At 41.6% G+C, this 23,788-nt stretch overlaps 1 protein-coding gene across 4 annotated transcripts in view; it reads right to left on the bottom strand.

The window, feature by feature from the left end:
- LOC140358594 (microtubule-associated serine/threonine-protein kinase 1-like) overlaps nucleotides 1-23,475 on the bottom strand; it is a 38,901-nt gene extending 15,426 nt beyond the window's left edge. The window contains exons 1-3 of one of the 4 annotated variants that reach the window (XM_072443520.1): nucleotides 23,273-23,475; nucleotides 11,789-11,817; nucleotides 300-394 (exon numbers count right to left, since the gene is read on the bottom strand). In XM_072443520.1, the coding sequence (XP_072299621.1) occupies nucleotides 300-394; nucleotides 11,789-11,817; nucleotides 23,273-23,311 (163 nt within the window). In that variant the 5' untranslated portion in view covers nucleotides 23,312-23,475. Of the gene's footprint in view, nucleotides 1-299; nucleotides 395-8,257; nucleotides 8,351-11,788; nucleotides 11,821-23,272 lie in introns of those variants that run through there. The other 3 variants (XM_072443519.1, XM_072443521.1, XM_072443522.1) reach the window with 3 other exon arrangements.
- Nucleotides 23,476-23,788: the final 313 nt, after the last annotated feature.

The following is a 23,788-nucleotide window of genomic DNA, read 5'->3' on the forward strand; positions in this document are numbered from 1 at the left end:
AACAAGCGGTAGAAAATGGATGGATGTATAATTACAAAAGAAAATTGTAAAATATAAAATCTTCTAGTCCAAAACTAAATAAAACCCTAACATTTAATTTGATTCTTGTGTTACATGATTATTTCTAAAAGCTATATAAAGTGTATTTATTTTGCAATTATTGATTTATTTGCTTCCATCTAACAAGAGGAACATGTACAACATCATATCAGTAATCTATACAGAGACATAGAACGTTGCAATGTTGTAAGCGAAGCATTGCTTGTAATATTGCTGGGTTTGTGCATTTGTTTTCGTACCGAGGTGTCCAGGGAGCGGCAGGGGCGAGTGTGGCCGTGGCAGGGTGGGAGACGTGGTGGTGAGGATCAAACTCTTTCTGTTACTGGCCCGACAGCTGAGTGAAAACAGAAGAGCAATAAATAACTTTAAAACTCATTACATTATGAAAACTAATGCAATTAATACTGGGAAAAGGGTGCCGGTTTATGGAAGAATAATTTAATTAGAATGTCTTTATGTAGATTTAAATATATATTATTACACAAAAATATGGTAAAATAGTAGGCTAAATATAGTATATGGCATTTCTAAATTGATGATCTAATTGAGTTGAATTCATTGTGCTATAGGGGTGGCAAAGGCGGTTAGCGCTCTTGCCTCCCAAGAAGGAGATCATGGGTTCGATTCCCGGACCAGACCAACATCACACGATCTCTCTGGGTGGAGTCTGCATGTTCTCCCCGTGTTACCGTGGGTTCTCTCCGGGTTCTCCGGCTCCTCCCACCGTGTGTTTAGGCAAAATTGGTGACTCTAAATTGGCCCTAGTGATTGAATGTGAGAGTGAATGTCTGTCTGTAATGTCTGTGTCTCTGTGTTGACCCTGCGACAAGTTGGCCACTGTCCAGGGTGTACCCCGCCTAAGGCCCGAAGTCACTGGGATAGGCTCCAGTCACCCGCGACCCCGAAAGGGAACAAGCGGTAGAAGATGGATGGATGGACATTGTGCTATTCTGCAAGTGTCAAAAATCATGAAACTTCACATTTGAAATATAACATTTCAAAAAGAGTAAATGTAACAACACATTTTTCTGTCAAAGCTGGAGAAGCAGCCATGCAAATGCTAAAGAGTCACTGCAGAAGATTAACAAGACACAATTTCCTCCATCATCCGTCTATGTCCAGATAACCGAGAGCGAGGAGTCAAAGTGAGAGAGACAGAGGCGGAGACAGACAGGCAAGGATCAGAATCTGCAGCTTTTGTCTCATTATAATGAAGTAAAGCCTCACAGTCAAGCCTCACAGTCAAGTGACCTCTATTTGTTCAAATACACACAAAACAGCAATTTGACACTGAAGGCCATTGAATTACTGGCCTCAATGTAAATATGAAATAAAATATGATATAGTTCACTTCTGTTTTCATTAAAAAGCACAAAAGCTACATGGTTCCAGGCCTTTGGTTCTGTTTTTTCTCCTGTCGTCCTGTCGTCCTGTCGTCCTGTCACAGCCTCATCACTGCTCCTGATTATAACCACACTGACTGTCCAGTACACAGACCTCACAAAAGAGGTTACTTCAAAGGAGTAAAACAGAGTCACCTACAGGTATCATACATTACTCCTCAATGTGACCATGTTACAATAAAACCTGCTTAGACAGGATTTTGATTGTTATTGTTGATTATATTTATCAAGTTCTGGGACTAGCACCAAAAAGACATGAGCTTGTACCTCCTTGTGTTTGCTCTCATAACAACAATTGATTTAATTGCTGGAGACAGCTCAATGTTAATGAATATACATGATATATGTATATCGTGTATATTTATTAATATACATGATATACATATCCGTTTTGTGATTTCTGTCATGTCTTTGAATGTTCTTGTGTATGAATTGTCCTCTACAAATAAACTTGCCTTGCCTAAACATGCCAGATTGTTGCTATGGGCTAATTTCTATCTGTTGTCCCACATTTGCTTTCATAAACACACATTCTTGTTCATACACCAGCTAATATATAGCATATAGAATATAATTCACAACGTTTCTATGTAAAGGAATCAACAGTGACTTGACAGACACGCCCATCCCGATGCAGCCTGAAGCTAATGCCATTATTTTTTATTTTTTTACCTGTTCAGCTTTGATTTAATGGTATAAATTGTGTCTGAAAATAAAGTCACTGAACTGATGCTTTATCCATCTCTCTGTTTTCATTATGTGCACACAGGAAATATGAGCAACGGCATCTATAACAGCCTTGTGGATATTGATCTGAACAGCCAAAAGGCTCCATTCAAACATTAAACACTCTATCAATCCTTCTCTCACAGCGATGTTCTTTTCTTCTGGGAAAAGAGCCTCAATCATCTACGTTCACTAACATGTTATGCAGACCAGTAAAGTAGAGATCAATGGCATGAAACAGATGGATGACTTTAATCAAATTCTAATCCATTCTAGTCCAGGTTTAGTCCTGGTTTGGTAGTTCAGTCTCATTTAATCCTGTCTTGGTCCTGATTCAGTCCCAATTATGTTCTAGTTGGTCTTTAGTTAAATATATGTATCCGTTAGTCCCAATGGTCATATAGGTACTTGTTTTATAAAACTCTTCAGAACAGTGGACCTGAACATACTTTCACTGACCCTGCTCCCATCTGCTCTGGAGCACACTGTGTAAAACCAAGGCAAACAGAACTTTTGTGGGTCAATGGATTCTTTCTGCTGTGGGAAATCAATGCCGTAAACACCACGATACTCAACACTGGGCTGGCGCTGACTTTATCTTTATATAAACATGTAGAAACAACCCAAAGCCTGTTTCGGAACACAATGCCTCAGGCCAAAAATATTTGCTCACTGGTCAATCCAGAGGAAGATAAGAATTCAACAAATCTAGGGAAAACAAGGAGCCTTGAGGAAGAAGTAGGAAGGTTGTTGTTGCAATTTATCACAATCTCACTTGTTTTGTAAAGATTTAGACTTGATTCTGACAAATGACTGCCAGGCCACAGCACATGCATTCTTAAGATGTTATTGTAAAATCAAATCAAACAACTGAGGAGATAATGCTCTGAAGTACAAATCAAGCTTAAGTGTAGCAGGGAAAGCAGAACAAAAAGAGACATAATGAATGAATAGAGAATTTGAAATGTAAGGAGTGTTGGGAACGCAGTAAGTCAACATGACCCACTTCTGCACAGGCCCAGCACAGACACGCCAGAGGGAAAGTGTGACGACAGCGTCAGACAAATGGGAGCCTTTGTCATCAGCATGTTCATAAAAGAGCATCTTGTAGCATTAATATTGATTTAAACCTAAAGCAGCGCACAGGAGATGATCTACAGCACACGCCTAATAGACCGGGGTCTAAAGAGGCGCATTAAAGGACAGTTATTGGTGTTTTATTCTAGTGCAGGGCAAAATCTATGGAGCATTGGATGTTTCCTCAAGCAATGCTCATCAATAACACATGAAGATAAATTGAGGTCTCTGTATGATAACTGCACAGTATCACACAATATGGCAGTGATGAAAGCAGCACAAAGTTGAGAACCTTTTTAAATGTTAAAAAGAAAATAGTGTCATTACACACTTTATTCCCAAAGCCTTAAAATGTAAAAATAAAAGAGGTTCAGAAGATGAAGTTCTTAAACCAACCAAAACAAACATCACAACGCTAACAAACGTCAGTTTATTTTAGCAGAAAGGACTATTCCGTCTTGGCAAAAAAGTGACATTGATTTTGTAGATATTTTTTTCTTTCCCCTTTTGCTTTGTTCCCTCCCCGTGTTTCAGTTTGTTTCTTTATTTGTTGCTTTTCACACAAAAAAAGAAAGAAAGAAAGAAACTCACATAAAAAGAAAAGAAAAATCTTGCAAAGGGAAACAATGCACATTTGTGGGAAAATGTTTGTGCTTTTCTCTCAACAGGATTTAACAAAAGTTTGATTTCTCTATTTGTTCTGCTGTTAATCCAATCAAGACAATCAAGACAATCAAGTATTTGTCTGAGCAGTCTGAATATTTAGCTTTCAGCAAGAGCGTGTAGAACTTGAATCAAGAGCTAAAAATAATAGAAAATGTAGATGTATGTATGTATGTGTGTGTGTGTATGTGTGTATGTGTGTGTGTATGTGTGTATGTATGTATGTGTGTATGTGTGTATGTGTGTATGTATGTGTGTATGTGTGTATGTGTGTATGTATGTATGTATGTATGTTTGTATGTATGTATGTATGTATGTATGTTTGTATGTATGTATGTATGTATGTATGCAATTATGCTCTAGGGACCATATCCACGTTGTGTCTTAAAGCCTGGAGGATAAAAGAAGAGGCACGAGTGGAGGTCATGTTGTTGCTACGGAGATGGTGGCGAGAGGCTTTGGTAATGGCACCGAGGGACCACACCCAGGGAAGAGGACTGATGCGTCTGACGGACAAGAAACTCAAGTTCAAAGTTAGACAGTGAGGGTCGATCATCTGAGTCACACAAAGGGGAAGGAGGCCAATGCCGGAGTGACACGGTCTGACCCAAATCACACTTGATGATGAACCCAAGGCCATCTCTGAGCTCCTGTCGGTTACCTTCACCCTGAGTCTCAAAACAAAGGCTAAGATGCCAACTTAGGTTAAAAGGTTAGGGACATTGAGCAGCGCAAGAGCAATCAAATTATGACACAAAGTGGAACCCTTGCGAAAAAGCCAGCAAGTAAAGTCACAGAAACAAACAACTGGATCAAGCAACAGGTTGTGACAAGAGATTTAATTTGGGTCATTGGAAGGAGGACAGCCTAAAGACTTCTGTGCTTATCTTTTACTAAACTAAAGACGCTGCTAATGAGAAATGCTAAAATTAAGACTGTAATACTTAATCATTGAACAGGTATCATTACAAAAACAAATACATAAAATGACTGATGGACCTTTCTTGATTAGTTTTAGATTGATCTGGGTCTATATCAAAACAAATATATGACAAAATAATAATATAAAAGAAACTTCCATCACCTAAAAGGTTTTGTTTTTTTAACCATTATTGTGGTATCGAAATCGGTATCGAGCATTTCCCTTAGTATCAACATGTGCAGTGAGCTAATGGTTACACAGTATGATAAGGCAGAACAGAAGAAATGAACCTCACTTTGACTGACTCACGCTGGTGAAATGATATAAAATACAAATGCATTTGTTCCATTGGCAGGTGAAGTGTACAGTCAGTGGCTTAAATAAATTAGCCTAATCCATTCTTTCCTTGCAGTTTGAGGTCAACCTCAAAGCAGATAAATATAATCTGTAATGGGCTTATGCAGGCTCCACGTTGAACCGGGCCCTGATAGCTTTATTGATGTGCATGTTAACCCTTGTAAACCTCTTTAAGTATATCTCACATGGGCTACAGCCGTGCAGAGAGAAGACAGGGGTCATGCGGGCCCTCAGGCTGACCAGTGTCTCCACTAGACGGACCTGCCGATCATTGTATTGTCAAATGTCAACACCTCAGCCAGACCTCAAGTACAATGACCAGAAGAACATGAAACAGATGAGGCAGCTTCTTTTTCATCTGTCTGGGACTTCAGACAGGCTCTTTCAAAAAGCCTTGATTTTGAGCTAGATTTGCCTGTAAAGGATCACATATTCTTGTGAGCAAACAGTAGTGACCAGTATTAACAGTCGAGAGCACTCTGGAAAATGGTGTTGTGGAGACGCTCTTGTCCTTAGAGTGAAGTGATTTTAGTGAGTGTGCCCTGAGGTCCCTGAGGGCGTGAGAGGGCCGGAGGACGAGAGGGAAATTCAGGGCTGCCTCATTTAATTGAGGATTTTTTCTTGAAGCAAGAGTTATGACTGCTATTGTGTCTGGTCCTGCAGCACACTTGATAAGAGAGTAGGGCTCTTGCCTTTGGTGTGGATACTGAAGACATCCCCAAGCCAAGATAAATAGGATGTACCAAGAATGTTATTATCATTATCATTATTATTGTAGAAAAAGCTTCAGTTGTAGTCATATTTATTATTATTATTATTATTATTATTACCAGTTTGTATGTACTGGTGTTGGTTGACGACAGATACTAAAAGACAAAATATCCATTACAATGTTGGACCAGAAATAGCTGGATCGGTGCATCTCTAAAATATACAACTTCAAGACGATTACATGTACAAATAACAATAAATCTCAATTTTGCATGCATCATAATTTCAATGAAAATGGCAAATAGCTTTACATTAGTTGATCATTTCCCTTTTTCCTCACAGCATAAAGGATGGGTTTCTTTGGGGGATGCACAGTGTAAACGGCAATCCTGAAGCTTAAGCAGTCTGTGCTCCAAAGGTAATGAGGGGTGGGTAACATGCAGACACAAAAAAAGCTACAACAAACATTCTTATAATAAAAAAATCTTATAGGAGCAAATCCAGTTTGGCCTCTTATTAACCCTATTTATTGTCTGGTTCAAGTGCCTTGGCTCAGCTGCATATTGTTCTTCTATTCAAAAGGTGAGCTTTAATGGCATATTTAGTTACTGCGCAAGAATATGAGCGGGTATTGTGTGCAGGGAGACATGACAATTATGTGACAGTGTGTGCAAGTTTAGACACTATAGTGGGTGTGTGCCAGCATTTTCTGAATTAGAGAAGGGAAAGAGAAAAAAGCACACTCTTTCAAGTGAGTCTCACGTAACTCTAAGTGCACATATAGAGCTACAGCGCTCTAGGGCCTTGCTCCTCTTTCACTTTCGTCCTCTTAAACACTTCTCTGTGCTACTGCGTCACACTCTGCAAATGGCTATAATCAGTTTTACATGTTTACGGTTGGCTGAATTTAAAAAGAGCTTTGATGTAATACTGAGCATTAGCAGGACACAGTACATTGAAAAATTGGAGACATGAGACCAAACATGTGACTGGGGCCACGAGGATAAGAGGATATTTTGACATTTTTTCAATAGAAACAATTAATTCAATTTGATGTAATGATTTAAAATTGTGTGCTTTTATTTTCAGTAAAAGGTGCAAAAATTGGTTGTACATATTATTATTATTATCATTATCATTATCATTATTATCATTATATTCATGTACAAGGCATTGCTATCTTGCAATCTAGTGATTCCTCTATGTCTATATGTATCACAATTTACAAGCACGAAGCATTAATATTGTTTGTCACTGAACTTGTGTCTGCTCCTCAGTCTGGGGGCTGGAGTATAAAGTGCTTTAATCCTTTCCTAGCGGGTGAGCTGGAGTCCTGGACAGAGACACAGTGGGATGAGACCACTGATGCGACTGAGGAGGAAAACTGCTCAAGTGTCATATTTACACAGCAAGTAAACTGTAACAATTATTCATCAGCAAGAGCAAATAAGCTACAAGAACGAAGAAGAAAGTCTGCTTTACTTACTTTCTAAAATCAAACCTTCCTTAGGTCCAACATAGCAATAAGCTGTTAAGTTAAAGAAATAATAAAATCCCATTTCACGACATTAACGTGGTACTCAATACAATACTTCAATAAAAAATAATGAATCAGGAATAATATTGGAAAGATTTTGGGATGACATTCCAAGCAACCAATGGAAAACTTCAACCAAAATTATAATGACATCACCAGGCAACACGCCATCTAGTCGCCTTCTCACTTTCATTCATGGTACACCCAAGGGGGCTTGTCGTTGCTGAACCACAACTTCCAGTAAGAAGTATGAGCTGTATGAAATATTACTAAGAACTTGATTTGATCTGATTGTAACTGGCACTCTGACTTCAGAGCATGAATCAGTCCACCTGCAACCCAGTCTACCGGAAACACAGTCAAAGTGGACTGAGTCACTGCTGATATATCTGATTACGGGCTTGCATTCACACCAGGATCAAATAAACAAGAGCCACAAACACACGTAAACAGCAGAGGAGCTGAAGATCAAAACAGGTTAGCGAGAACCCTGTGAGTCAGAACCTTTCACCCCTTTCATATGTGTACATTTTCAGCAGGGATACTTTTTACTATTCAGAGCTGCTTTTTTATTGGCATCTCATGTCTGTACTTGAAACTCTTAGGTCAAGTTTTCCATTAACCACTGATTTACAGCCAAACTGAAATCTAAAACCCCCCATACAGCACTCCGTGTCCTCACACTCGGCTCTCACAGTCAGCACCATCCCATCTGTAATGAACACTGCTGAACCAGCCCAGCCCACAGACAAGCAGTTGAGCAAAACAAACGCACATATCACCACATCCTTCCCTCTGTACCTTTTAGTCCTCCGAAACATGTCGAGACTCTAATCCAAGCAATCCAAAGACAAAGAAAAAGTCAAATGATTGGTGCGATCTTCATGATGTGAACAGTAGTTTGCTTGTGTCTTGTCTGACTGGCAAAAAATGGTTTTAAGGAGCAACTAAAATAGAGAGTGAGAGAGAGAGGTGGGTGGGTCCAAAACAACAAGAGGCAACATGGGATTACGGGGCATTTTGTTGATTCAAATGTGCACTGTCATTGTGTAACATTTGTTTGTGAGAAAGCTGGTGGAAAGTAAAAGCTTATTCCCAGGGGGCTTGGTGCTCCTAATGTAAGAGAAAGAAAGAGAAGGAGGTCAAGTCATGTTTCTCCACAGGGGGGTCCAGACGGACACGTCACATGCACCGTTGCATAACGCATCAGCAGATGTTGAATGAAATGTGATGGAACATGCAGTGCCATTCAAGGAGCCCCCGGTCAAAAACATAGTTTAAGTCAAACTGAACTGAGTGCTTCAGCATCTGAGAGCACTTTGCTACGTTGTAATTCATTTAAGATGAGCTAAATCTTAATAGCAATAACATAGGGATTGGTTATGAGGGAAGAATTGAACATCGAAGGTTCTAGAAGTAAATTTCACATAATTTTTTCCCTGTCGACTGAAAAATTATTATGTTCAAAGATTTCTGGGGGTGAAACCTTTTAATGTATTTACTTCTTTACTTGTACAAATTCTCACCAGATTCCACATTTTTAGGACTTTGTGCTTCTTTCATGTGTTCCTTTTTTTATTTTTTTTTATTTCTGAAACTTAATAAACTGCTGTTATTAAAACATTTTATTTTTTAGTTTATTGCACTGAAAACCACTGCATTATGGACATTCAATTTATATTTTAATTTTTGGAAAACTCTTATTTTGCTACTTCTGGCACCTCGGCAGGCTTTAATGACCTCCATAAGTCTACCTTAACAGCACCTCTGTAATATGAAGAGGTTAGCAAAGAAAGTAGGGATATTTGGTTAATGTTCTTTTTATTGTTGGGGGATTGGGGGTTTGAAAGTGCTGATAACTTTGAATTTAACAATGCTATTTTTAAAGATCCCTTAACCAACTGCACAGGGTCTACACAAATCAACTCCCGGCAATTTGAAGAACCCAAGGAAATACAAGGAAATGATTATTATAAAATTGCTTTACGATTGTGTATCCAGCTTCATTTCTGAGGTTTTACTTCATTACCAACGTGAACTTCTCCTCTGGCAAGAATAACGACCTAGTTTTGGTACATTACACCTTGGGAATGCAAACAGTCTGTGTCCACATGTGCGCGGCGTGTGTACCCATGGATGGACACAGCGGCGGCAGATTGGAGCCACTGGCCTCATCTATAATGGATGGAGCCCTGATAGTGTCCCGCCTCTGCAGTCGGGACGGGAGAGAGAGTGAAAATACAATAGGAAAGACCAATGAGCGCACAGGAATTACTGTACGATAGGGACACGCGCTGGAATAGTTTTTTAATTCAACTGTTTTTGACTTTTTTCGGCTGGATTTGAGCGTTTTTCGTTGCGTTCGTTGCGTTGTTGTGACGTGAGCTAGCTCCGAGCGAGCCCACCAGCCCCCCCCCCCCCCCCCCCCGCGCCCTCCGGCCGCGCTAAAGTACGGCGTGTCGTCGGTACACGTTTATATACACGTTTATATGAAAGAGGAACTTCATGAACGATCGGGACACGTACTGGAATCGCTTTAAATTAACTTGTTTTGACTTTATTCGGCTGGATTGAGTGTTTTCGTCGTGTCGTTGCGATGTGTTTTGGCTCCGGCCCCGCCCCCCGGCCGGCGCCGTACCGCGTTTCCACAAAGGAGGAACTAATGAAACTGCGGAGAACTGTCGTCTTACCCGGAGATCGTCACGTTATCCCGTCGCAATACTGACCTAACCTAATACTGATGTGCAATTCTGTCGTATGTGCAATTGCTGTTGGAATTCATGTGCAATTCATGTGCAATTACTGTGAAATTCATGTGCAATCTATGTGCTGTCGTGACACACATTCATGTGCAATTACTGTCGGGATCACATGCAATGGTATTTATTTATTTATTTATTTGTCTATGGGAGTTTTTATTTATTTATAGGAGATCTTCTACTGAAAGTGTTTTTCAGACTTCCTATAAGTGATCTGTTCTTCTGTATCTACCTCTGTATCTACCTGCGTTGCACCAATGAAATTTCCCCATGTGGGACAATAAAGGAATATCTTATCTTATCTTAAACTGAGATGGATAGAGGAGGCCAAACCGGAGCTGTCGCAAAGCTTCATTTGGTGTGTGATTAGGCGTGATGATCGGGAGGACCTGTGTGTGTGTGTGTGTGTGTGTGTGTGTGTGTGTGTGTGTGTGTGTGCGTGTTTGATAGATAGAGATTTGGAAATATAGGAATGACATATGAGGAGAGTCCTAAGGCAGCAGCTTGTATCCACCTGCAAACACGGAAACTCATACTATCTGTAAGAACACCAACTAATACTGTGCCCCCAGCTGCCATATTTTTTTAAAACTCAAACCCACAAAAAGTTCACCAATTATAGATAGGTGATATTGACATTGGCTCACTTTATACTTCAATATTCTCTGTAAGATGAATAAGCTATTGAGCAGCAGGAATAATAAAACTGACAGAGAACCAGAAAGATAAAAGCTCTGGATTTCAAACAGCTATAGTGGAGAATATATCAGCATACATTTACCACCCCAATGCAGGCGTGGAATCAAAAAGAACCACGTTAATCATTCTTAAAGCTGCAGAGGTAGGTAAGCAAAGACTGGACTTCCCTGTGTTTAAATATGCCTGTTCAAAGGAGCGCTGGAATATCAATGTGTCCCCAAAATACTATGAGGATCATGCACAGTTGTGAATATACAGTAACTCAACAATATCATAAAACAAAGAGCTCAATCAGTGATGATGCCAAAGTTTACTTGAAACAATTAATGAGCTGTCCCAAAATAGTGTGCCCTTTCCAAATGCCATTCATCCTCAAACTGAGCAAAGCTACTGAGACTCATCCATCCATACCAACATAAGTATCTTTATTTGTGCAGCTTTTCTGTATATAGCAAATTTTACACAGTATTTGCATTTCTGGCTCGAACAAACAGAAACATGGAAAGCAAAGAAGCAGCCAGAGCCCTGTAAGTAAAATCAAAGCGAGGGCCCAGCGTAGTGGGAGCGAAGCGGAGAAACCGACTGGAAAAGGCTGAAGAGGATGATTTCAGCACCATGGACAGCAACCCGGCTGCACTCCCCCCTGGTTTAATCACACTCCACAAACCGATATCACAGAATTCCACACTGCAACATTCACACCGGGGTGTCTCTCTCTCAAAAACAGTCTGCCAGTGAGTCATGTCAAGCAGACGAATGTTGTGTGTTGTTTTTCTTCATCATGGAGCAATGGAAAGATCTGGAGTGGTTGCCCAGGGAGAGCAGCGCAGAAAGGCTCAGAGGAGAGGGGGAGGGGGGCAGAGGTAAGACTCACCTGCTGTTCTTTCGGGGCAGAGGCAGATCCTTCTGGAACAAAGCAGACAGAGGGAAGACAAAGAAGAGATCAGGGAGCGAAAATAAACAACACATTCAAAGGAAAGAAGCTCAAGGACATTTCAGTTTGATAAAAACAAGAAATTAAAACATTTTCAGACACACAGCATGTGGCATATTTATTCAAACTGGCTTTTAACATACAGTGACACATTTTGTACATTTGTTAATTGTATTGATTTTTATGGGAAAGCACTTTTGTCACACTGAGTGTTGTAAATGGCTCAATTAATAAAGGTTGGTTGATTTGTTGATTGATTGATTGTCCAGTGGGTCTCCTGTCCCTGACATACCATGTGTAAAGTGTCTCTGAGGTGGGCAGTATATAGTAACAGATACAATTAGCCACACCACACCTTCTGCTGTCACGCACTGACTAACACTGTTAAGATGGAGTTAGAGTGGCAATGTGATTATTAGATTCACCTTCACACACGTGTAGCGGGTGGGCTCTGTAGTGTAGCGGGCAGAAACTATTCTTCTCTCACAATAAAGCTACAAGGACAAACCTCAAGTGGATCACTCCATTTTTTTGTCAATGTCCACAAGGTCAAGACCTATTCGCATCAGTTACTGTCAAACTTCCTTCAAAAGCACTCACCACCAAACATACAATTCCTGTAAACTAGCACATTCATGGAACATGACCAGTGCATCGCTCAAGGAAAGAGCATTGGAATATAAGACCGTGACAAAGGATCAAAAGTTAAACAATGAGTGATATCAGTATTCATTGGGTCAAGACCTGATGTAGCATGAATTAAAATGTTGCCCTGAAAGGTTCACGCTAGAGACAATGTCAAAGGGCTATTATGAGTAGCAAAACAATGGAACTAAAAAATATTGCTCAGTTCTTGGAAAATTCCTAAGTGATCAAATTATGCCATTCCAGAAGTTGCCTGTGAATCTATTCCACAACAACAAGAGGTTTCCAACCAGAAATGTACCTATTCCACATCCCAGTGTAGTACGCAGGAGCAAATCCCTGCGTTACAAGGACAAGTGAATATCATCGACCTCTTTCACTTTGTCCTTCATTGATCAGGTTAATTGACCCTGAGCTGTGGATGCCCGGGGAGGATAACTTATTAGCATCAGAACATGCCTCTCTGTGATGAAAGCATGTAACTAACAGACACCACAGGGACGCGACAGCTCCAACTGATGCAATAAAGCTTTCAACGGGGAAAGGAATCTCTTATGCATGACAATATTCTACATACCTCTCTTCCCTCTCCCTCACAGCAGTGCCAGGCTTTCCCTCAAAAAGGCGCTGGGTCATAATATATTGCTCATGATAAACTGTCTTTTTAACTGAAGACAAGAACTGTAAATATAATCTGTATGTGCACTGCAGTTTGTTCCATCTCTGGCACGGAGGGGAACAGACAAAGTGTGCTGCTGATTGCTACAGCGAACAACTAGAGCTGCTTAAACACTGGCCGGCTGCACGAGTTCTAAAAACGCCAATAATGACAGAGAAAGGTTGTGAGGAGGCAATACTTTCGCTTCATTGAGCACTATAGTGTGACAGACAGATACAATAGGGCTGTTATCCTTCGCTCGTTTATTCAACTAATCAGTCGATAGAGCGTGTCTTTAGTCAACCAAGAACGACTTAAGTGGAATATAGCCCGACTATACAATTGCCATCGACTCACAATTGCAGCTTGAAATGACGCATTTAGCAAAGCGCATAGGCTACAATCTTTTAAGTACCATAATTTCCTCCGCAAATAACATTATTTTGCATAAACGCTGCTAACCCTGTACAAACATGTTCTGAAACGCATTTGATTCTTTTATTATTTTGTCAGTTTAAAGGCCTATTTCAGACTTTTTGTTCAATTTACCAGGATGTGTTTAAAATGTGGACTTTAAACAGAATCCTTTGGTTAAAATATTAACTGCAAATCTAATTGCAATACTTTCCAGAAAAAATGGCACTTAAATATCTTTCTGAAATCATGCATACTACACAGCAAGCTAGCATTAATCAAGTAAAAGCCACAGTTGTCGTCAAGCTTTATGCCTTTATGTTTTCAATTACTGAATATTTTCAACATCTCGTCCCATTTATCTTTACAGTCTGAAAATATGTGAGAGGAGACGTCTTCCGTATTCGAGAGCGTTAACCTCTCTGCCATCGAGCTGCTCTCACTAAATGCAGAAATCTTTCATTCATTACTTTCATATATTGTAACAACCCCATGTACTATAACTGACACCGACACATGAGTCTGGTTTTAGACGTAGAACTGGAAAAAACTGGTCAAAATCTGGGTTTGGTCAAGAACAGCTGCTTCCTCTGCCGGCCTGTAATTATGCAGAACTTTAAATGCTAATGCAAGTCCAGACAGTGTAAATGTCTAAAGAAGTCTGGAGCAGGAGACAGCGGAGAATGTCACTGCAAACGACTGATACATGTTCAACACGTGGTAACATTTCATCCATTTGAGTATTTATTTATTGCTAATAAAGCTGCACAATATATTGCTGACGAAATAATGTATTGCAACAAATCAAATAGTTTGCAACAACACCAAAGTTTTCCATCCGACAGAAATGTGCAAGTTTTTTTGTTGTTTTTTTTAAAGAAAATGTATTTTTTTCGGAAAAAGACAGATTTTATTTATAATCTCAAGTCATAAATTAGCCTTGATTTAACCAAGGTTTTCAATGTTAAAGACACGTTGGACTCCACTTTTCAGAAAAATAAAGAGAATATGATTATGTTTGAGATTTAAAAAAAAACATGTTTCTCCAATTTGGCAATTTTGGTGACGTTAATAATGTCACTTCCTGGTTTTACATGATCAGCTAATTTTCTCTGCATTTTTGATGGAATGGCGCTTTTGGAGGTTTGTAGAACTCAGCATTACATCCTGAAAAACAAGTATAAATATTGACCTCATGGACGAACTCACCAAATAACATCACAATTAGAAAAACATGAGAACCTGTCATATAGTTTTGAGCCTTCGTTTTGACAGAGGGACTTGTAAACGAAGACGTGGTAATTTTACTTTCAATAGAACCTAAATTATTGAGTCAAAAAGTGTATTAAAATATTGCAATAACCTCGCTATCACAGTCATTATCAGCCAGGTCACATGTCACAATCTTTTCCAATCCTTTTAGTCTCATACTAAATCCTTGTCAGGTACATTTATTAACTTGTGTGGAAATTCAATCAAGAAAGCTCAGCCACAATCACAAAGTGCCACGTTTTGAATATTGTGTCATTGCTGTAGCATCATTTATTCAATTCAATTTATTTTTGTGACGCCCAAAATCACTACAGCGGTTCCAGCATCCCGTGTCCTTCGACAAATGTCCCAGCATCCCTTCGACAAATGTCCCAGCATCCCGTGTCCTTCGACAAATGTCCCAGCATCCCTTAGACAAATGTCCCAGCATCCCTTAGACAAATATCCCAGCATCCCGTGTCCTTAGACAAATGTCCCAGCATCCCTTAGACAAATGTCCCAGCATCCCTTAGACAAATATCCCAGCATCCCGTGTCCTTAGACAAATGTCCCAGCATCCCTTAGACAAATGTCCCAGCATCCCATGTCCTTAGACAAATGTCCCAGCATCCCTTAGACAAATATCCCAGCATCCCGTGTCCTTAGACAAATGTCCCAGCATCCCTTAGACAAATGTCCCAGCATCCCATGTCCTTAGACAAATGTCCCAGCATCCCTTAGACAAATGTCCCAGCATCCCTTAGACAAATGTCCCAGCATCCCGTGTCCTTAGACAAATGTCCCAGCATCCCTTAGACAAATGTCCCATTATCCCATGTCCTTAGACAAATGTCCCAGCATCCCTTAGACAAATATCCCAGCATCCCGTGTCCTTAGACAAATGTCCCAGCATCCCTTAGACAAATGTCCCAGCATCCCATGTCCTTAGACAAATGTCCCAGCATCCCTTAGACAAATGTCCCAGCATCCCTTAGACAAATGTCCCAGCATCCCATGTCCTTAGACAAATGTCCCAGCATCCCGTGTCCTTAGACAAATGTCCCAGCATCCCGTGTCCTTCGACAAATGTCCCAGCATCCCTTAGACAAATGTCCCAGCATCCCATGTCCTTAGACAAATGTCCCAGCATCCCTTAGACAAATGTCCCAGCATCCCGTGTCCTTCGACAAATGTCCCAGCATCCCTTAGACAAATGTCCCAGCATCCCATGTCCTTAGACAAATGTCCCAGCATCCCTTAGACAAATGTCCCAGCATCCCTTAGACAAATGTCCCAGCATCCCGTGTCCTTAGACAAATGTCCCAGCATCCCTTAGACAAATGTCCCAGCATCCCATGTCCTTAGACAAATGTCCCAGCATCCCTTAGACAAATGTCCCAGCATCCCTTAGACAAATGTCCCAGCATCCCATGTCCTTAGACAAATGTCCCAGCATCCCGTGTCCTTAGACAAATGTCCCAGCATCCCGTGTCCTTCGACAAATGTCCCAGCATCCCTTAGACAAATGTCCCAGCATCCCATGTCCTTAGACAAATGTCCCAGCATCCCTTAGACAAATGTCCCAGCATCCCTTAGACAAATGTCCCAGCATCCCATGTCCTTAGACAAATGTCCCAGCATCCCGTGTCCTTAGACAAATGTCCCAGCATCCCGTGTCCTTCGACAAATGTCCCAGCATCCTTTAGACAAATGTCCCAGCATCCCATGTCCTTAGACAAATGTCCCAGCATCCCTTAGACAAATGTCCCAGCATCCCTTAGACAAATGTCCCAGCATCCCATGTCCTTAGACAAATGTCCCAGCATCCCTTAGACAAATGTCCCAGCATCCCTTAGACAAATGTCCCAGCATCCCATGTCCTTAGACAAATGTCCCAGCATCCCGTGTCCTTAGACAAATGTCCCAGCATCCCTTAGACAAATGTCCCAGCATCCCTTAGACAAATGTCCCAGCATCCCGTGTCCTTAGACAAATGTCCCAGCATCCCTTAGACAAATGTCCCAGCATCCCATGTCCTTAGACAAATGTCCCAGCATCCCATGTCCTTAGACAAATGTCCCAGCATCCCGTGTCCTTAGACAAATGTCCCAGCATCCCTTAGACAAATGTCCCAGCATCCCGTGTCCTTAGACAAATGTCCCAAACTCCCCTGTCCTTAGACAAATGTCCCAGCATCCCTTAGACAAATGTCCCAGCATCCCATGTCCTTAGACAAATGTCCCAGCATCTCTTAGACAAATGTCCCAGCATCCCGTGTCCTTAGACAAATGTCCCAGCATCCCTTAGACAAATGTCCCAGCATCCCATGTCCTTAGACAAATGTCCCAGCATCCCGTGTCCTTAGACAAATGTCCCAGCATCCCATGTCCTTAGACAAATGTCCCAGCATCCCGTGTCCTTAGACAAATGTCCCAGCATCCCGTGTCCTTAGACAAATGTCCCAAACTCCCCTGTCCTTAGACAAATGTCCCAGCATCCCGTGTCCTTAGACAAATGTCCCAGCATCCCGTGTCCTTAGACAAATGTCCCAGCATCCCCTGTCCTTAGACAAATGTCAAAAACTCCCGTGTCCTTAGACAAATGTCACAAACTCCCGTGTCCTTAGACAAATGTCCCAGCATCCCGTGTCCTTAGACAAATGTCACAAACTCCCCTGTCCTTAGACAAATTTCACAAACTCCCGTGTCCTTAGACAAATGTCCCAGCATCCCGTGTCCTTAGACAAATGTCACAAACTCCCCTGTCCTTAGACAAATGTCACAAACTCCCGTGTCCTTAGACAAATGTCCCAGCATCCCGTGTCCTTAGACAAATGTCACAAACTCCCCTGTCCTTAGACAAATGTCACAAACTCCCGTGTCCTTAGACAAATGTCCCAGCATCCCGTGTCCTTAGACAAATGTCACAAACTCCCCTGTCCTTAGACAAATGTCACAAACTCCCGTGTCCTTAGACAAATGTCCCAGCATCCCGTGTCCTTAGACAAATGTCACAAACTCCCCTGTCCTTAGACAAATGTCACAAACTCCCCTGTCCTTAGACAAATGTCACAAACTCCCCTGTCCTTAGACAAATGTCACAAACTCCCGTGTCCTTAGACAAATGTCACAAACTCCCCTGTCCTTAGACAAATGCCACAAACTCCCGTGTCCTTAGACAAATGTCACAAACTCCCGTGTCCTTAGACAAATGTCACAAACTCCCCTGTCCTTAGACAAATGTCACAAACTCCGTGTCCTTAGACAAATGTCACAAACTCCCCTGTCCTTAGACCCTCCTTCTCTGTAATGAAAAACTACCAAACCTCTTCGGGACGGGTCTCATTTATTTTCTCTTCATCCAGGAATCTGTACAAAGGGTCACAGAAGAGCTCATTTCTCAGCTTTAGTCTTTGAAATTGGTCATTTGCATGGAACATAGTGAAGGCTGTTTCCTTGTGAGTCACATTTCAATGACGAGAATCCCACACAGAAAAGCCACGCAGGATAGGTACTGTATATACATATATATGAAAACAAGGTTTTTAAGTCCCACGGGGTTCAATTAGTGAATCATGCTTACAGCTCACTGCATGACTGAATACCCAACGTCTAAATATGTGAAGGCCCGAGATGGAAGGCTGTTGTCTGTAGTTTCACTAATGAAGTGAGGAGTGAGTGACAGCAGATGGGACATCTCATGCAAAAATGACAAGCATCACATATGAGAAACATGACGCTGGAGTCATTTGGATAGACATCATCGCAAGTTGGGAGCCTATATTGATTTTGCAAACCCCCCAAAGGAACGTGACAGAGGGTACAGAGTGTAGTGGACCCTTCACATGCTGTACGGTGCTGAATCTGAGATGTGGTGGTGAAAACGTAATCATTGCTAAATTATACCTTCTTATACCAGTGCAGTATAAAGTGATTTTTACTTATCAAGAAGTCTTGAAATAAACTTAATAATCCTACTTATTTAGCGTTAATTTAGTAGAAATGCCTTAAAACAAGATCCAAGTCCTATTTTTGCGGGGTCTCGATTTATTATTTATTACATTTGAAGTACTATATTGAACTTTATACAACATCTACAAAGCCATTCATATTTTGTTTATTGTTGTTAATTTAAGACCAGGTCGTCCGCTTTTGGGGTCTTTGTCAGTATAATTGTCAGTATAATTATCAGAATAATTGTCAGTATAATTGTAGGTGAATGCTTTGCTTTGAGAGAGAAAAGGCTGTAACACTTAGACTTGTTTATTGCTTGCTTCTGTTGCATTGAATGCACTTGTCTCTTGTTTAGTTGCAACTCAGATAACTTCAGTGCAGCGTGTTCACACTGCGGGCTTCTGTTTCCTCATGTCGCCCCACGACTGTCAGTCTCCATGAGCAGGATCAGTTTACCCCTGACAGAGGCCACACAGGACAAGTACATCCCTAACATCAAGGCAAAGTTAACAGATCTCTGCAACACTAGTATTTTAGAAGGCAATATACTTCCACAGTCAAAGAAGTCAATCTTTATGAAAACTAAATCCTAACTCAAGAAAGTGCGCAGTACCACTACATACAAATGACTTCTTGTTCTTTAACTCACATCCAACATGTATGACATATTTTCACTTGCAGCATCTCTCACAGTCTTACTCTCATTATAACTCTCCTTATGCTGTGCCGTCCCAGGGCTCAAGGCTTTGCTCAAAGAAAAAAAAATGCCCTTGTAATAAAATCACAAAAACTGATGCACATAAAGCTCTGTGAAGACAGTCAGTCCTTTCGATTCAAACAGAAGGAGAATGGTGGAGCTGTGGTGAGGGAGGCCTCGAAACCAACAGCAAAACCAGCAATCTGACTGAGCATGAGAGCTCCAGGAGTCACTGCTGGACTCATGTGTTCAGGGCTGTGAGACAGATGGACAGGGACAATGGTGGTGAGACATGATGGCTAATATAATCATTACATTGTTTTAGAAAATGATCATATTTTTTGTTGTATTACACATATGTTACAACCATGTTACCAAATGGCTCACTGCTATTAGACCTTATTGTGCACTCGATGTTCGAAAAGGAGGCATCAACATACAACAGCAGTAATAGCCTTTTGTTTGCGAGTAATAAGTGTTTAAAGTTAAAACTTAAGCCTTCAGTAGTTTATAGTTCCAACAGTACAAGCCCAGCCATAATTCAGCTGAATCTTTCAAATTACCTCCAAAGTTGATGTAGGCCTGTCTTAACAACACATTTTGAGTGCAATATATTACTAAAGAAAGATATCACTATAAATTCTATAACGGAAACTACTTTATGTTGTGGACAAAAATAACCTAAAAATCAGCTCATCTCAGTAAACCCTTTTCTAAATGTATAATGTCGTTAAATAGCGAAATAGTACTTATTTAGTATCTATAATGAGTCTACAATGAGTAACGTATTTGACCCTTTACAGCTCATACCGTATCATACTATAAAAATAACAAGAACTGTACACACAATAAACATTGCACCCCAAATAATATTGCTCCAGCTGTCTATTGAACAATAAGTCGATATAGTGACAGTAATGGTGACAGGCGTGTGTTGTATTTGCCTGAACACGTGGTATTTTGACATGTTTTCTGTCGCGCTTGTCTGAGGATCCAAAAGCACACAAAGACTTTCACTTGGCACAAAGTGGGGGAAAAACTACCGGTACATTTGAGGAAAAAGAGGGGCGTGTGGCCATATGGCACTGGGCGGGAGACTCTCAGCAGGGCCAGTTGGGCTGAGGGCACCCACGGGACCCACCGAGCCAATTACACCCGTCAACACATCATTTTGTTCACAGGCACATGGAGATGATGACAAATGGCCAGGCAAGCGCGAATACTGCCTGGTAAATCAACTGCACAGCTTCCACCCATAAAACCGTTTTTTTTTTTTTTTACAAAACCGTCTGTCAAAGAGTATAAAAGTAGATTGACAATCGTTCATTTTGTAAAATAAGTGTCTAATAGTGACTCATTATGCCGTGAAGTGACTTACTATGATGTATATAATTGACATTCAAAGGCTGCTGTAAACGACGCTAGCTTAAGGTTTGTCGGTGTCGGTTGCTAAGTGTCTCCGAGATTAACTGGAGATTATCCGCTCTATCACCCGCCTCAGGTACAAACGGCTTCAGGCTCGGACCAATACAATGTCAGTGAGCGTTACATCCTTGTGTTTAGAGCTTTACATTTCTACATACTTTTCCAATGTACTGACACTTAAGCTTAATTGTTGAAGGCGTTTTTGCAGTATCAATAGCCACAACACAGCTTTTTAGTCAAGGATTCTATGTTTAATTCAACAAATATATCGCGCATGGCAAAGAGAATGAGTCATGTAATCACTAGTTTCTTTAATTAGCATCAGAGCATCTGTGTATATATGAAAAAGAAAAGTAACCTTCTGTTGTAAATCGCTAATAAACCACTAACTACACGCAAAGTCAACACCTTGGTAGCACCATTGCTTTTTCTAACGATACAGAAAATACAATATCGACCCATACGAAATATTGTGCTTGTATTTCTGATGGAGTGGCAGTTCTTTGCGCCTCTTTGATGATTCGTTCTCCAGAAGCTGCTGTCATACATCACAGCTCACCTCGTCACCGCGGTAATCCCCCCCATGATCCTCTGCTTCCTCTGTTCTCTGTCACAGCCGAAAGTTGATCTTTTTTACACCATTTATTTGTGACGCTCCAGAAGGGGAGACAGTAGGAGAATGAGGCCACATTTTTACTCAGCTGCTCATCTTGGCTTCGTTCACTCAAATGCACTTGCAAAGATGGAGGAATCCACTTGGGACGGAGCACTCGCACTTAAATCGACTGCTTTTTAAACATCGCTTTTACACATCGGTATGCGGCGCGATTGGTTGCATCGTTTACGCGGTCGTGGAGTCACTCGTGAAGACAGAGAGGACCATAAAAGGAGCGCTACAGGGCAGAGGCTAAATGTTGCTTTTATGAGACGTGTGTTTAAAAGAGACGCCTTGACGAGAGCTAGAGCAGGGTGTAGTTACAGAGTTAAGCCTGTCCAGTCGGCCAGTGTGAGCCAGAACGTAGCCTAGAGTGTCAGGTGACGGCAAACCAATGTCATTATCCATATCGCAGATGCAAAGGATTAAGTTTTCTGTTGATATTGAGGCAAAAAACGATGCTCAATCTTGTATTCTGCTTTTGCTGTCTGTTTGAATGCAACAAGACATACGGTTTCTTTGACACGACAGTAAATAACAGGTTCTGAGATGTATATTTTTGGGGAATCTCTTCATGTAAAACACTCATTTTCTTTCCGTTCCTTTCTCCACAAGGTCAAGTGGAACTCGAGACAACTGAAACGGATCATAGATTTCAAAAGTGGTTGTTAGCGAAACAATCCCACTCAGAATTTGAACATTAACCGTTCTTATCACCAGGAGGGGCTCAGAAAGAAGCAGAGCCGCCAAAGGGGAGTTTCTTAAAGATTCAATTTCTTCTGCTCATCTTTTCAGCTGAAGGGGGCTGAGAGCAGCTTGGATGTGAGACACGAAGCCTGTGACGATTCACAATCATTCTTGGTTTCTTGCTGTGAGGCTGAGGCAGAGCTGGAACAACCCCTCGTTTACAAAGATGTCATATGAACGGTTCTTAAACTGCCTCAAAGACTGGTTCTCCTCCTGAAGAACTGGTTCTCCTCCTGAAGAACTGGTTCTCCTCCTGAAGAACTGGTTCCCCTCCTGAGTGGCTCCAGCTCCACTGTCTCTCTCGCGTCCGTCTGAGGGAGTGGGATCTCTCCTTCACTGTGGAACTCCTCCAGGTTTCTACTATTTACCAAACAGGTTTTGTAGTTTTTCCTGGCCGAGACGGACGGTCTAAGGACAGGGGAGCTTAGGACATTTGTCTGAGGACACCGGATGCTGGGACATTGCCAAGTCCCTATGAACATTGTTTAATCTGTTTTTTCACTGCTGTTGTGATTTTGGGCGCTACAAACATAAATAGAATTGAAAGATATTTTTAAATTCTGTCGACCGATCACGTTTTGACTGTGAAAATCACATTGTTTATTCAAAATACCCTTCCATGTTACTGAGACTATTACGCTGTAACCATAGTTATTACTACTCACATTATTGTAATTACCAGAATTTGCATACAATGGCTCGGCCTGCCATTGCCCCATTGCCTGCCCCACAAACTATATGACAACTAACAATCATCCCCACTGTGGGCTAAAGCTGTATGTGAATGTATTTGTACTACTTTACTACACACTGGCCCCTCAAACAAAGTACTACTGTGGTACAACAGCGTTTGGACGGATCAGATGACACTAAACACAGGGTCTAAGGGCGCGAGGGCAACACAATGACAGTCTAAACCAGCTCTTCTTGACAAATAATGTGCCAAGGTTCTAACCCCCAGTGTAGCTCAACCACTCACCTGCAGCCTACGACGTCTTATTATCCCCGAGTCATCCATGGCTGGGACACACACGCACACAAACACACGCACACACACGCACGCACGCACACACACGCACACACACACGCACACGCACACACGCACTGTCCTTTTTCAGCAGATCATTCAGTGGCGGGAGAGTGGTCCGGAGGGTCCCGTGACACGTCGGAGGAAGAAGAAGAGCGCGCGGGGCGGAACTGCCATCCTTCGCGGACAAAACGCACGATGTCGTTGGGTTTTCAGGAGCTGGCGCAGGACGGCTTCAAAAACGTGATCTCGTATCTCGTGCGGCTACAAAGAACGGGGTGTCCGGGAGCTCCGACCGCGGGCTGTGGCTCTTGAATCGCTTGGAGCCCCCCCCCCCCCCCCCCCCCCCCCCGGGGCGCTGACGGCACAAAGTAGCGCGGTGTTTCAGTCAGTGTGCGGTTCGGTAAACGTGCTGTCGCGTCCGTGCATCCCTCCCCGGTTGTTTAGTGTGTGATCTACCTTCACACT

The sequence above is a fragment of the Eucyclogobius newberryi genome, unplaced genomic scaffold, assembly GCF_026437365.1.
Source record: "Eucyclogobius newberryi isolate DKJ021-1_F unplaced genomic scaffold, fEucNew1.0.hap1 SCAF_13, whole genome shotgun sequence".
Lineage (NCBI taxonomy): Eukaryota > Metazoa > Chordata > Actinopteri > Gobiiformes > Gobiidae > Eucyclogobius > Eucyclogobius newberryi.